Genomic DNA, 13,427 nt, shown 5'->3' with positions numbered 1-13,427 from the left:
TTGGCTAATTTTGTGTGTGTGTGTGTATACTTTTTGTAGTGCCACCGTGTCTGGCCTTTTTTTCTTTGTCTTTTACTTTTTTTTGGAGACAAGGTCTCTCTCTGTCACCCAAGCTGGAGTGCAGTGGCCCCAATCATATATCACTGCAGCCTCAAACTCCCGGGATCAGCCAATTCTACCTCAGCATCCCGACTAGGACTACAGGCATGTGCCATCACACTAGGCTAATTTTTAAATTTTTAGTAAGGTCTTGCTATGTTGCCCAGGCTGCCTCATAGATTTTTCTTTTCTTTCTTTTTTTTTTTTTTTTTTTTGAGACAGACTCGAGTGCAGTGGTGTGATCTGGGCTGACTGCAACTTCTGCCTCCCAAGTTCAAGCAATTCTTGTGCCTCAGACTCTTGAGTAGCTGGGATTACAGAGGTGTGCCAGCACACCTGGCTAATTTTTGTATTTTTAGTAGAGACAGGGTTTCACCATGTGGCTAGGCTGGTCTTGAACTCCTGACCTCAAGTGATCCAGGTGCCTTGGCCTCCCAAAGTGCTGGGATTACAGGTATAAGCCACTGTGCCTGGCCTGCCTCACAGATTTCTATGATGACCACATGAGATGGTGGTTTGGAAAGGCCCCTCACAAAATATGTAAAATAGAGGTAGTTTAGCTCCCAAGCTCTCTGGAGCAAGAAGGAGACAGGCCCTGGAAATCACCCTTATGATGTAATCTCAGTGGTTTTGTGTCTTCCCATCTTCCCATTGATTCCTGAAGTGGCCCCAGCTGGAGACAGCACAAGTCTTATTTAGGAACCAACCTTTTCTTTACTCATCTATGTAAATAACTATCTCAAGTGCTAGGACTTAGATGTATAATGTTTGTACATATTTATGAGGTACATATGATATATTAATACATGCATAGAATGTGTAATGATCAAGACAGTGTGTTCAGGACATCCATCACCTCAGACATTTGTCATTTTCTTTGTGTTGGGAACATTTGAAATCTTCTAGCTAATTGGAAATTCACAATATATTGTTGTTAACGATAGTCACCCTACTGTTATCAAACACTAGAACTTATTTCTTCTATCTGACTGTATGTTTGTACACACCTCTCTTCATCCCCCACCCACAAGGTATCTTAAGCAATTCACAAAATGTAAGGGACATCTTTTGTTTTTGCCATCCAGCAATGATTCTCCCAACTTCCAGTAACATATTGAGCTGTTGAAGGGAGGTATTTCTTTCCCATTGGACTTGAACCTGGGAGAAGGAGAGGCTAGAAATGCAACGGTCACTGTATCACTATATGGTGCCTGAGAAACAGCCACACACAGAGAGAGAGGCCAGATCCTGATGACATTGCCTGACCCCTGAAGCTACCTGGGCCCGAAGCCAGACCTATTCTAGACCTTTCAGTCACATAAAGCAATAACTGTCTTTTCCATCAATGGCTGGATTTTCTATTACTTCCAACAAGTTCTAAGTAAAAGAGTGCTTGCCAGAGGAAGCAGGGAGGATGATTAGGGGAGCAGGAGGGGCAGAGGCTGGGACTGTGGAGGGGTGGGGAATGCTGGTTTCAAGTTTCCAGTTTAACTTACTGTGCCGTAGGCTCCCTTTCCAAGAATCTCACCCTTGGTCCATAGGATAGGTTCTTCAGACTTGAAACTGTTTTCAGAAAATGTTTTGTTTTCATTTGAGTTGAGAAATTTCTCCTCCGTGTCATGTATCCTGAACCCATTACTATGCCTCTGGAAGAATTAGACAGGAGGAAAAGTGACCATTAAACCAAGTCATTGGGATGGAGAGAAAGGGGTGAGAGTAGAGTCTTCTTCTCAAATGTCCCTAGCTGTGGCCACTCTAATAGGTAACTTCTAGAGACACACGGCTCCCCCAAATGACCACATAATGTATTTTAGCTGTGTACTTCAGCCTTGTTAATTATACACATTTTAATATCACATCTTGCTCTGCGTATTTTATAGGAAGGACTTAGGTCTGTTCATCTCTAGGCCCACATGGGCCTGCAGCTACTGACCACTGTCTTGAGAATGACCTTTCACAAGCTCCCTATCATGACAGAATGTGTTAGTGTATGCCATCTCCTCAGCCCCCTAACCTCAACTCTCTCCTTAAAATTCCCATTAAAGCAGTGAACAATCTGAGAGCAAATGCTCAGGTGTAGGGTCTCTGAGAAATGCACATTTCATGTCTTCATATGAACAAAATGGTGAGCTACTTTGGAAGCCATGTTCATTTCTATCTCACATACCTAGAGCAACGTCTTGCCTATAATTATCTTTCTGCTGATAGTTGGAAATCATATGCTGTTGATTGAAAATATCATCATTGAATAAAATACTGACTTATTTGAATGGTTTTGCTACATTGATTTAACCAAAGTGATCTCATTACAACGCCAAGCTAGCTAAATTCCAAAAGCGGGTCAGCATAATGAAAACATCTTAGCCTGAAAGTCAGAGGACCTGAATTCCAACCTTGTGATTAAACAATGAGACCTTGAAGAAACCATTTAATTGTTTGGGTTTATAATTCCTCATTTAAAAATAAGGGGTTTGGGTCGGGCGCGGTGGCTCATGCCTGTAATCCCAGCACTTTGGGAGGCTAAGGCGAGTGGATCACGAGGTCAGAAGTTCAAGACCAGACTGGCCAACATAATGAAATCCTGTCTCTACTGAAAAATAGAAAAATTAGCTGGGCATGGCGGCTCATGCCTGTAATCCCAGCTACTTGGGAGGCTGAGGTAGGAGAATTGTTTGAACCGGCACCCGGGAGGTGGAGGTTGCAGTGAGCTGAGATCGTGCCACTGCACTCCAGCATGGGCTACAGAGCGAGACTCCATCTCAAATATATATATATATATATATATATATATATATATAGAAAAAAGAAAAAAAAGAAAAGAATGGGTTTGAAGCAGATTGTCTCTGAGGTCCTTCCCACCCCACTGAATCTTGGATTCTAATTATACTAACCTGTATTTTGACACTTGTTGTCTCTCTGCCCGATTCTTTTGGGGTACTTCCTCTCCTACTGAGGACAAGATTTAGGTTTTCAGGATCTGTTTCATTTGCCATTTTTTGGCAAGAGTTGTTATCTTTCTCATCAAGAGCTAATAATTCTGCAGCTAGACAACCTAATAGTTCATCTGTCAATTCTTCATTATTTACAGAGTCCAGAATTTCTTGGGAAATTGAATTTGTTCCATTTAAAGTTTTTCCAAACATTTGATATGTGATCGGCTTATTTTCCAAACTATCATGATCCAAATAATGTCCCAAATATTGATATGTTTGGGAAGATGCACTTGCTTGTTTTTCTTGAAAAGAGAAATTCGTAAGTGTTTTACACTGATCTGAAACACTGTCAAACTCTAGATCATTAGTTAAAATGCGGCTGGCATTTACTTTACTAACAGATGCTGTATTCTGCTTTTCTTGTTGTACATACTTGTTAGATCTCTTCTCACTGGGCACTGCCCAGCTGTTTTCCGAAGAGATTAATGGGATCTGGTAATGTAGCTCTTCAAGTTCTCGCAGATTGCTGAGGCCTGAAGCGAGTATTTGATTGTTAGAAATGTCTCTATCATCAGTAGACTCTTCCACAGAAACTTCTTCAACAATGAATAAATCTGAGACAGGAGGGAATTCATTCTGTTTCATGAACTGCTCAGGTGTCTGAGCCAAGTTCATGGGATGAATTTCATCTTTGGAAGATAGAAACTCATTTCCTGAGGATTTTATCTGCCAGTATGGTTCTGAAATAACATCACCATTTTCAACGTCATGTAGGTTGCCACGTACAGCTTTGCAACTCTTTTCTTTAGAAATTAAGCCTTTGTGCTCTTGTTTAATGCCAAATGAAGTCTTTGGGGGTTTCATATGCAGTTTTTTCTGAGAAAGTCTTGTTCTGATATTGCTGCTCCTCTCACTGTGTGAAGATCGACATTTATTGGTGATACATCTGGCTGATGGAGCTGAACATACCTCACGATAATACTTGTTTTCATGCCTTTCAGCATCTCGCACATGACAATAAACAGGCGTCCCAAACATTTCATAGATTCCAGGTCCATTAGCAGTTGAGTTGATCTCTTTGAACATATCACTATACTTAAGATCTAGGTCATTTAGTCTTGGCTCTGTCGGTTGAACACATGACTTTTGGATTCCTGGATTTTTACAGATGCAAGGAAATAATTGCTTTTTAGGTTTCTGAGTCCAGTGACTTGATTGCTTCTTTGCTACCTGTGGCGTTCTCTTTTGAAACCTGGGCAATTGCCAAGGCCTGTGGTCAACAAGTCCCAAAGCAGGGGAAATTTGTGTTTTTATGCTGGTTTTATGCATGGTAGGCTTAATGGCTTTAAGGCTTTCAGTAGAAATCATGAAATTCTGAGATGTCTTCTTACTTTTCTTGGTTTTTGAATCTAACTTACTCCTATGGGAATTCATCTTACGCTTGTCATTTTCTTGGTGTGCAAGTATGTTGACACTATGGTTGTGAATGGTTTCCTTTCTCTTTTGGAGGCTTGGTTTGGCTATAGCTGATTCCTTGGAGCTTCCATCCACAGGGAAGGTGATGTGGATAAGAGGCACCATCCCATTCATTTCTGGTTTGACTCCTTCTACTGTTGATATTTTTATGTTTGTCTCCATGCTGCTATGACCTTCTGGGAGTTTATCAGTGGGGTCATCAAATACTACATTGGACAAGCTTTTAAGTACCGTACACTCTTCTAAAATATTGTTTGCTTCAATTGCTTCATCTTTATGTAATGAAGCTTTTTGTGAAGCAGCTTTATTATTTCTCATCGCTTCATCCTGGCTTGGAGCTATTTCTGAATACTGGGCTTCTTGGAACTTGCTTGGAATGGTACATACTATTTCTGAATCTTGTTCATAGTTTTTGGCTACTGAACTCTCATTCTTTCTTGATGAAAGATGTTGAGCGTCGTCTTCTTCAGCTTTTCTCACTTTACTACCGTGGAAGTCAATATCCTCTTCCCTATCTGCAGGAATGTTGCCTGCCACCAAAGACTGCCCTTTTTCAAAGTGGGTGATTTCAATTTTGTTACATTCCTCTGTTTCCTTGGATTTCCAGTTCTCCTCCATCTCCAGGCATTGTCTGTGATGGTTAGCCTTCGGAAAAGAGCACATGTTTCTTGACCAAATGAAGCCACCTGAAGACCTGAGAGTCAGATCCATTAACAGCTTAATTAGGGCTCCTGGAGGCTTGTTTGATGGGCTAAGCTCATCAGATTGACAAACAGACTCTGAGAGTTTAGGCACAAAAGATGTGAGACTTGGAATGTTTCTTTTTTTCTCTTTTGGAAACTTGTGGTTTCGGGGGATAGTAAGGACACCAGATCGCATGGGCAAGATTGACAGTGGTGGCAGAGGGAACTAAAAGGAAAGAGAGAAAAAGCTATGAATGAAGAAACGGATATAAAAATTATGTTAACTGGTTTAAAGTAGTCTAGAGAGATTATAATATCCTCTTAAGGAAGGCTTTTAACGTACAAAGCTATCCTGGGGATCACAATTCTTTTTTTTTTTAATTAGATGGAGTCTTGCTCTGTCGCCCAGGCTGGAGTGTAGTGGCGCAATCTCGGCTCACTGCAACCTCTGCCTCCTGGGTTCAAGCGATTCTTCTGCCTCAGTCTCCCGAGTAACTGGGAGCACACGCCTAATTTTTGTATTTTAGTAGAGATGGGGTTTCACCATGGCCAGGATGGTCTCGATCTCTTGACCTCGTGATCCTCCCGCCTCAGCCTCCCAAAGTGCTGGGATTACAGGTGCGAGCCACTGCGCCCGGCCAACTCTTTTTTTTTTTTTTCTTTTTAAGATGAGGTCTTGCTCTGTCTCCCAGGCTGGAGTGCAGTGGTATAATCACAGCTTGCTGCAGCCTTGACCTCCTGGGCTCAAGTGATCCTCCCACCTCAGCTTCCCGAGTAGCTGGAACTACAGGTGTGTGCCACTATACCTGACTGATTTTTTAATTTTAGTAGAGATGAGATCTCTCTATGTTGCCCAGGCTGGTCTCAAATTCCTGGCCTCAAGCAATCCTCCCTCTCTGCCTCCCAAAATGCTGGAATTACAGGCATGAGCCACTATGACTGGACAGATCACAATTTTTGAAACTAAAACCTCATTCCCAATATTTTTTTAGAACCAGTTTAAAACAACACGTTTTAAAACCAGGATTATTATAGATGTAAAGATTCATGGTTATATATATATATGTATGTATTTTTTTTTCAGGATCCATGGTTATATATTTTTTAATGAAGGCTCTGTAATGTCAATGTTAAAAATTTAAGATAAGAAACATTTTATTTCTCTTCTTTTTTTTTACTTTTCATAGAATTGATTTAAAATGTTTGAAATCCCACTGAGAACAGTTTAAAATTGCTGTTAAAATACCTCAACAATGGTCAGTTATTGACTAACTCAGAATTTGTATCTGAAACACAACTATTCACCATTGTTTTGCTGAATTGTTTTGTGAATGAAATTCACAAAATTTCATTTTTGTGGAAGAAAGGAAAATGGATAAGCTTTCCTTTTTTTCTCCTTTGCCCTCTATTTTCTAACTAAGCTAGTTTTTATTATCATCCTCTAGAGGTCAGTGTAACCCAATGTATAATATTAAGCTTTGTGGGCAGTAAGCTATAAACTCCTTAACGCTATGCTTCTTTTCACTGTGGTCTTTTCCTGTGTATACAAATTCAATACCTCTTTATATAACAATATTTACAAGCATGGGTCATGGGTATTAATTGAGAAGTATGTGTTTAATTTTCATTCTATTGCCACCTATGTGTAAGAAGGAAGGAAATGGAACCTGACCCTAGAAACTTAGGCATTAAAAGTAGATGAGGCCGGGCGCGGTGGCTCACGCCTGTAATTCCAGCACTTTGGGAGGCCGAGGCGGGTGGATCACGAGGTCAAGAGATCGAGACCATCCTGGTCAACATGGTGAAACCCCGTCTCTACTAATACAAAAAAAAATTAGCTGGGCATGGTGGCACGTGCCTGTAATCCCAGCTACTCAAGAGGCTGAGGCAGGAGAATTGCCTGAACCCAGGAGGCAGAGGTTGCGGTGAGCCGAGATCGCGCCATTGCACTCCAGTCTGGGTAACAAGAGCGAAACTCCGTCTCAAAAAAAAAAAAAAAAAAAAAAAAAAAGTAGATGAGATGCAGTGTAGGCCCTAATTATACTGTCTAGATGATTTTCCTCATTTATCAAAAATGACTTAGGAAATAAAGGCATATTCACCCAGTGCTTAACCATCTGCCTAGTAATGGCCATTACAATTTTTTATGTCAATAAACTCCTTTTTACAATGCTAAGCACTACCTATGCATAAGTATTTCTCAAAGGCTCGTAGGGTAAAGAAGGGTCAGATAGTTGAGAAACTAAGAATTGCAAGTATCTTTCCAAAAACTTATAAATTAGACAACTAGGAAAATCTTTCCACCACTGGGGGAAAAAAGAATTGCCTAATTTCTAGATAGGTTAAAAGAAGATAAATTAAAATATGTCTGGCCAGGCGTGGTGGCTCATGCCTGTAATCCCAGCACTTTGGGAGGCCAAGGCAGGCGGATCACTTCAGGTCAGGAGATCGAGACCAGCCTGACCAACATGGTGAAACCCCATCTTTACTAAAAATACAAAAATTAGCTGGGTGTGGTGACAGATGCCTTAATCCTAGCTACTCAGGAGGCTAAGGCAAAAGAAATATTTGAACCCAGGAGGTAGAGGTTGCAGTGAGCCGAGATTGCTCCAGCCTGGGCAACAGAGTGAGACTCGTCTCAAAAAAAAAAAAAAAAAAAAAAAAAAAAAAGTCTAAGGGAGCTACTCAGCTCATTATGCAGCGAAAGGAAACACTCCAGAAAAAGACTGCACATAGCAAGGTATAATTTTCCCAGGAATGATCTGTTACTCTAGGAACTATATGTGAGTTGTTGTTTTTCCAGGAAATACAGTTGACCCTTGAACAACACAGCTTTGAACTGTGCAGGTCCACTTATAGTGGATTTTCTTCCTCCAATGCTACCTCTCTGACAGCAAGACCAAGCCCTCCTCTTCCACCTCCTCCTCAGCCTATTCAACATGGATGAAGACCATGAGGATGAACACCTTTATGGTGATCTACTTCCTTGATGAAGAGTAAACATATTTTCTCTTCCTTATGATTTTCTTAGTAACATTTTATTTTCTTTAGCTTTATTGTAAGAATACAGCATAGAATACATACAACACACAAAATGTGTATTAAGCAACTGTTTAAATGTAAGGCTCTAGTCAACAGTAGGCTATTACAGCCAGGTGCAGTGGCTCACACCTGTGTAACCCTAGCACTATGGGAGGCTGCGGGGGAGGGTATTGCTTGAGGCCGGGAGTTCAAGACCAACGTGGCCAACACAGTGAGACCCTGTCTCTTAAAAAACCAAACCAAACCAAAAAAACCAGTAGGCTATTAGTAGTTAAGTTTTGGGGGAGTCAAAGGATATACATGGATTTTTTACTGTGTTGGGGAAATCAGTGACCCTACCCCCTACATTGTTGAAGGGTCAACTGTCATTGCTGAGGATCTGGTTCTAAATTAGTTTATAATAGAGTTTTTTGGTTTTAGTTCTCAAGTCAAAAATGCTAGCACTAATCTTACCTCAATGCTTCGGCCACTGTACTTCATATCAGAGGTCGAAAACTCTACAACAAGAAAAAAAAAAAAAAACCTAGATATTCTTAGTAGTAAAGAGAAAACAGTCTCAAGCCAGAGTCTGGGGAATGGAGTAATACAGATGCTAAGGGGTCTGAGGAAAAGTTGTAGAAATTAGAGGTTTCCCCTGTTACATTCACATAGAGGTGGAATGACGACACAAAATGTCAGGCTACTGCTACTCACAGGGTTGTGCTTTTACATTTATGTCTTTTTTTTTTTTTTTTTTTTTTTGAGACGGAGTTTCGCTCTTGTTACCCAGGCTGGAGTGCAATGGGGCTATCTCGGCTCACTGCAACCTCCGCCTCCTGGGTTCAGGCAATTCTCCTGCCTCAGCCTCTTGAGTAGCTGGGATTACAGGCACGTGCCACCATGCCCAGCTAATTTTTTGTATTTTTAGTAGAGACGGGGTTTCACCATATTGACCAGGATGGTCTCGATCACTTGATCTAGTGATCCACCCTCCTCGGCTTCCCAAAGTGCTGGGATTACAGGAGTGAGCCACCGCGCCCGGCCCCACATTTATGTCTTTATTCTGACAGAAAACCTGAGATCTCTGGACCTGAGAGCAGATTATTTATCACTCGCGGAACTTTGTAACGCCAGTTCCCCACATCCGGGTTCCTCACAGGGCAACGTGATGAGAGCCGGCTGTTTGCCTGCACGGGTGGTAGAGCTGCGTCCCAGGAGAGAGCCCTGGAGTGATGAGGCTCAGGGCTCCTATTGGGTAAGTGACACTTTAGCCCGTCTTTCCCTCCAGAGAAAGAGACAACTTTACTATGAATTGTAAGCAAATGCTTCCAGGAGAAAGGTGCCTTTATGTTTTATTACCCTGGAATGTAAGCAAACAGCTTTTGGGGAAATCAGGCTCTAAATCTCTCTGGAGCAATACACTAACTTCTGAGGCGTTTTTGCCGTTCAATCATCTTTTAACCTAGTTTCCTAGTGTTTTTTGCTTAGAAAGCCTGAACTGTGCAGAAATGTGAAAATATTCTTCTGTAAGTGTCTTCCAACAGTTGTTTAAACTAGGTCTACCATAAACTCTGAAAGGGAGTGTGGGGAAGTCTCGCCTAGGTAATGAGCTGGGACTTACTAAGTAGTGTAAAACCTAGTTGTTTTCTTCTTACCAAAAAGTCAGAATGGTCCCCAAAACCCCACGCACCACCACTTCTGCATAGTTTGGACTTTCTAAAGCTGAAGCCAAAAGCTCCAGTGTCTCTAGGGTCAAAACAGGTCAGAGAACTAAATGAAGTGGGATAGCAAGGCACAGCCGTAAATTGAGATCACATGCCCCAACTAAAGGGGCATTATTACCCAGCTCTCGCTGATGTTATCCAATCTAGATGGATAATCCAGCACTGCTAGATCCTCCAAGAGAAGCCAGAGAGCTGCAGATTTTATGTGAAATCACCTTCCCCCACCCTTGCTTATTTATTTATTTAAAATTTTTATGTTTCTCATCTTCTGTATAGACAGAGTCTTACTATATCGCCTAGGCTGGTCTCAAGCTCCTTGGCTCAAACAATTCTCCTGCTTTGGCTTCCCAAAGTGCTGGGATTCCAGGTGTGAGCCACTAGGCCTGGCCTCCCCTCCCTTGTTTTTCAGTGTTGTGAGGGTCAAACAAATGTATGTAGGTCTATTTCACCCATAGGCTGTGATTCTGAAGTTTCACACAGAGAGAACAAGACTTCTCTAAGATTTAACACAGTAGAAAAGCCGATCCCAGGTGAAAAACCACCTAAGAGGAGGACCTCAACAGGAGTGGTCACAGGCATTCCCCTTGACTACAGCTGGCAGTGACATACCCCCCTTCATTCCCAATGCATTTACTCAATAATTATTTACGGAGTGCTACTGAGTGGCCGATACTGTCCCAGAAGATGGCGATTTATAATGTGAGCAGCAAAGAGAAATCTTTGCTCTTTGCTCCCAGAGGTTGCATTCTAGAGGTGAGGTTTTCTGTTGAAAAGATGATAGAAGTTAATCCAGAAATACAATCGAATATAATTTATAGTTGGGTACATATGGATGACATCCTGAATTTTTAAAAAAATCCCTTTCAAATATTCTTGTAAATATTTTGTTAGATATTATCCAGTACTGGTCAGGAATCACGTGGGGTAAAGACTTCTGGTGGGAATGTAGAGGCGAGATATTTCTGGTAGGTAATTTGACAACATGTGTCAAAGACCAGCCTGAGCAACATAGCGAGACCCCATCTCTACAAAAAATGTTAAAAGTAGCCAGGTATGGTGGCACACACCTGTACTCTCAGCTACTCAGGAGGCTATGGTGGAAGGATCACTTGAGTGTGGGATATTGAGGCTGCAGTGAGCCATGTTTGCACCACAGCGCTCCAGCATGGGAAATAGAGCGATACCCTATCTCCAAAAAAGTAAATAAAATAAAATGAAATATGTACAGAGTTCCAATTAAAAATGTCAGATCGAATGTACAAGCTTTTCTCCAAAATGACCGTAGAGGAATTTTAAAACATGTAAATAAGGACAAAAAATAAAAACACCCAGATGATAAAACAGCAGATGAGCAATATCAGCAACATTTTGGACAGAGAAAGTTGTCAACTTTCTCTGTTCTGCTCAATGCTTGCAAGGGGAGAGCCCAGCCAGAAATAAGAATCTCGGAAAGGAACGTGGACTGAAGACAAGGATGCAGGCAAACCTGAAATGAGAGGCTGCTCATAAGTCTGTGCTGAATTAAGTGCCAGATTCCCTGCCCTGTCCACTAGGAGGAGTTACTCTTCTTTCCTGGCAGATGGTTGGAAGTTTACTCCCTGGAGGGCTTGAAACAAAGATACTAAGGAGCTGGGTACGGCTGGGAGCAGAAATGGGGTGCTGGAGTGAAAACATGAGGATTAAGGAAAAGTCTACACACTGAAATATGAACCCCATTCAGTGCCAAGAACGTTGCCTCTAGTCTCATAACCTGCAGGCAGACACCTGGATTATCTCTCTGGGGAAAACTAGCAGAGAGAAAAGGTCCATTGATCTATACAAGCTGACACTTGGGAATCCTTCTACCAATCATCCCGGTCTCCACCTATTCAACTCCTTTGAGGCCCATTCATTCAACAAGCTCACGCAAACACACGACACTTTTAATGACACCCTTTTAGATACAAATAGACAAGATTCAACTGATACGTGAGGAAATGCTCCAATATGAAAATAAAGAGAACAGATCAAATTGAAAGAAAGAAAAGAGCTCAGAAGAATTAGAGACAAAAAAAAAAAAAAACACCCAACTCTATCATTCATATTCTCCATGTACCCTTTCTCAAGAAGCTGCTGGGAAATGTGCGCTAGTAAATGAGGATTAAGTAAAGCAAGGAAGGCAAACAAGGTGGTTAAAGCCTGTAATCCCAACACTTTGGGAGGCCGTGGTGGGTGGGTCACTTGAGCCCAGGAGTTCAAGACCAGCCTGGGCAATATAGTAAGACCCCATTGCTAAAAAAGAAAAAAAAATTTTTAAGTAGCTGGGCCTGGTGGCACATGCCTGTAGTCCCAGCTACTCAGGAGGCTGAAGAGGAATGGCTTCAGCCCAGAAGATGGAGATTGCAGTGAGCTGAGATTGTGCCACTGCACTCCAGTCTGGGTGACAGAGTCAGACTCTGTCTCAAAAAAAAAAAAAAAAGGTAAGGCAAGGAAGATTAAGAAGCCACATATCTAGCACACAGGGATTCAACACGGGAAGGAGGCGAGGGAATTCCCAGGCTGACACGAAGGGGATCTCAGACGGGCGGCTGGGCAGTAGATCCAGAGAGCAGGTGGTGTGGAGTAAAACTGGAGGGCAGGAGGGTCCAGGAACAATGTCTCCAAAACAAACAGAACCAACAGATTGCCTGAGACCTAATCACCTGTATTGAGATTTGTTTTACAGGCGCAATACACAGCGTGGGATGAATTAGTGACAGATATACAAAAAGTAAACAAATGAAGAAATAAAGTGGTTATTACTGACGCTGAGATAAATACAATGTCTAAAAGGAAAGGAAATGTAATCAACACACTATGGAGCTCAGCTGCAAATAATATTTTACCTAGTCATAATAACAGAGATGTTAGATATTGATTTAAAAAAAATAAACAAAGATTGGGAAAATTGGCCATTGCTTGTATGTGAGACAAGTAAAAGTATTAAATCTTGATAAAGCCCAAGCTGAACAATCAATAAATATCACTCTAAACATGGTATTTAGCAATATACAAGTTCGCACTAGAAGAAACAGTCACACTATTTGTCCTTCTTTTTTTTTTAGAGATGAGGTTCACTCTACTACCCAGGCTGGAATGCAGTGACCTAGTCATCATCCAGTGCAGCCTCGGCCTCCTGGGATTAAGCAATGCTCCCACCTCAGACTCCTGAGTAGCTGAGCCTGTAGGTGAGCACCGCCACGGCCACCTAATTTTTAAAATTTATTTTTGGCCGGGCGCGGTGGCTCATGCCTATAATCTCAGCACTTTGGGAGGCCGAGGTGGGCGGATTACCTGAGGTCAGGAGTTCGAGACCAGCCTGGCCAACAAGGAGAAATCTCATCTCAATTTATAAAAATAAAAAATATAAATTAAAAAAAATTATTTTTATATATGTAAGTTTCTTTAGAAATAGAGTGTGACTATGTTGTCCAGGCTGGTCTCGAACTCCTGGCCTCAAGCAGTGCTACTGC

The 13,427-nt window shown here is 41.7% G+C and overlaps 1 protein-coding gene across 1 annotated transcript in view; it reads right to left on the bottom strand.

Annotated features, from left to right (window-relative positions):
• MAP3K19 (mitogen-activated protein kinase kinase kinase 19) overlaps positions 1-13,427 on the bottom strand; it is a 60,408-nt gene that overhangs the window by 15,101 nt on the left and 31,880 nt on the right. The window contains exons 6-8 of the mRNA XM_021667931.2: positions 8,687-8,730; positions 2,991-5,417; positions 1,596-1,745 (exon numbers count right to left, since the gene is read on the bottom strand). Of these exons, the coding sequence (XP_021523606.2) occupies positions 1,596-1,745; positions 2,991-5,417; positions 8,687-8,730 (2,621 nt within the window). The remainder of the gene's footprint in view (positions 1-1,595; positions 1,746-2,990; positions 5,418-8,686; positions 8,731-13,427) is intronic.

Source organism: Aotus nancymaae, unplaced genomic scaffold (genome assembly GCF_030222135.1).
Source record: "Aotus nancymaae isolate 86718 unplaced genomic scaffold, 86718_ANA_hifiasm-v0.15.2.pri h1tg000029l, whole genome shotgun sequence".
Taxonomy (NCBI): Eukaryota; Metazoa; Chordata; class Mammalia; order Primates; family Aotidae; genus Aotus; species Aotus nancymaae.
This window is presented reverse-complemented; position numbering and strand designations above follow the sequence as displayed.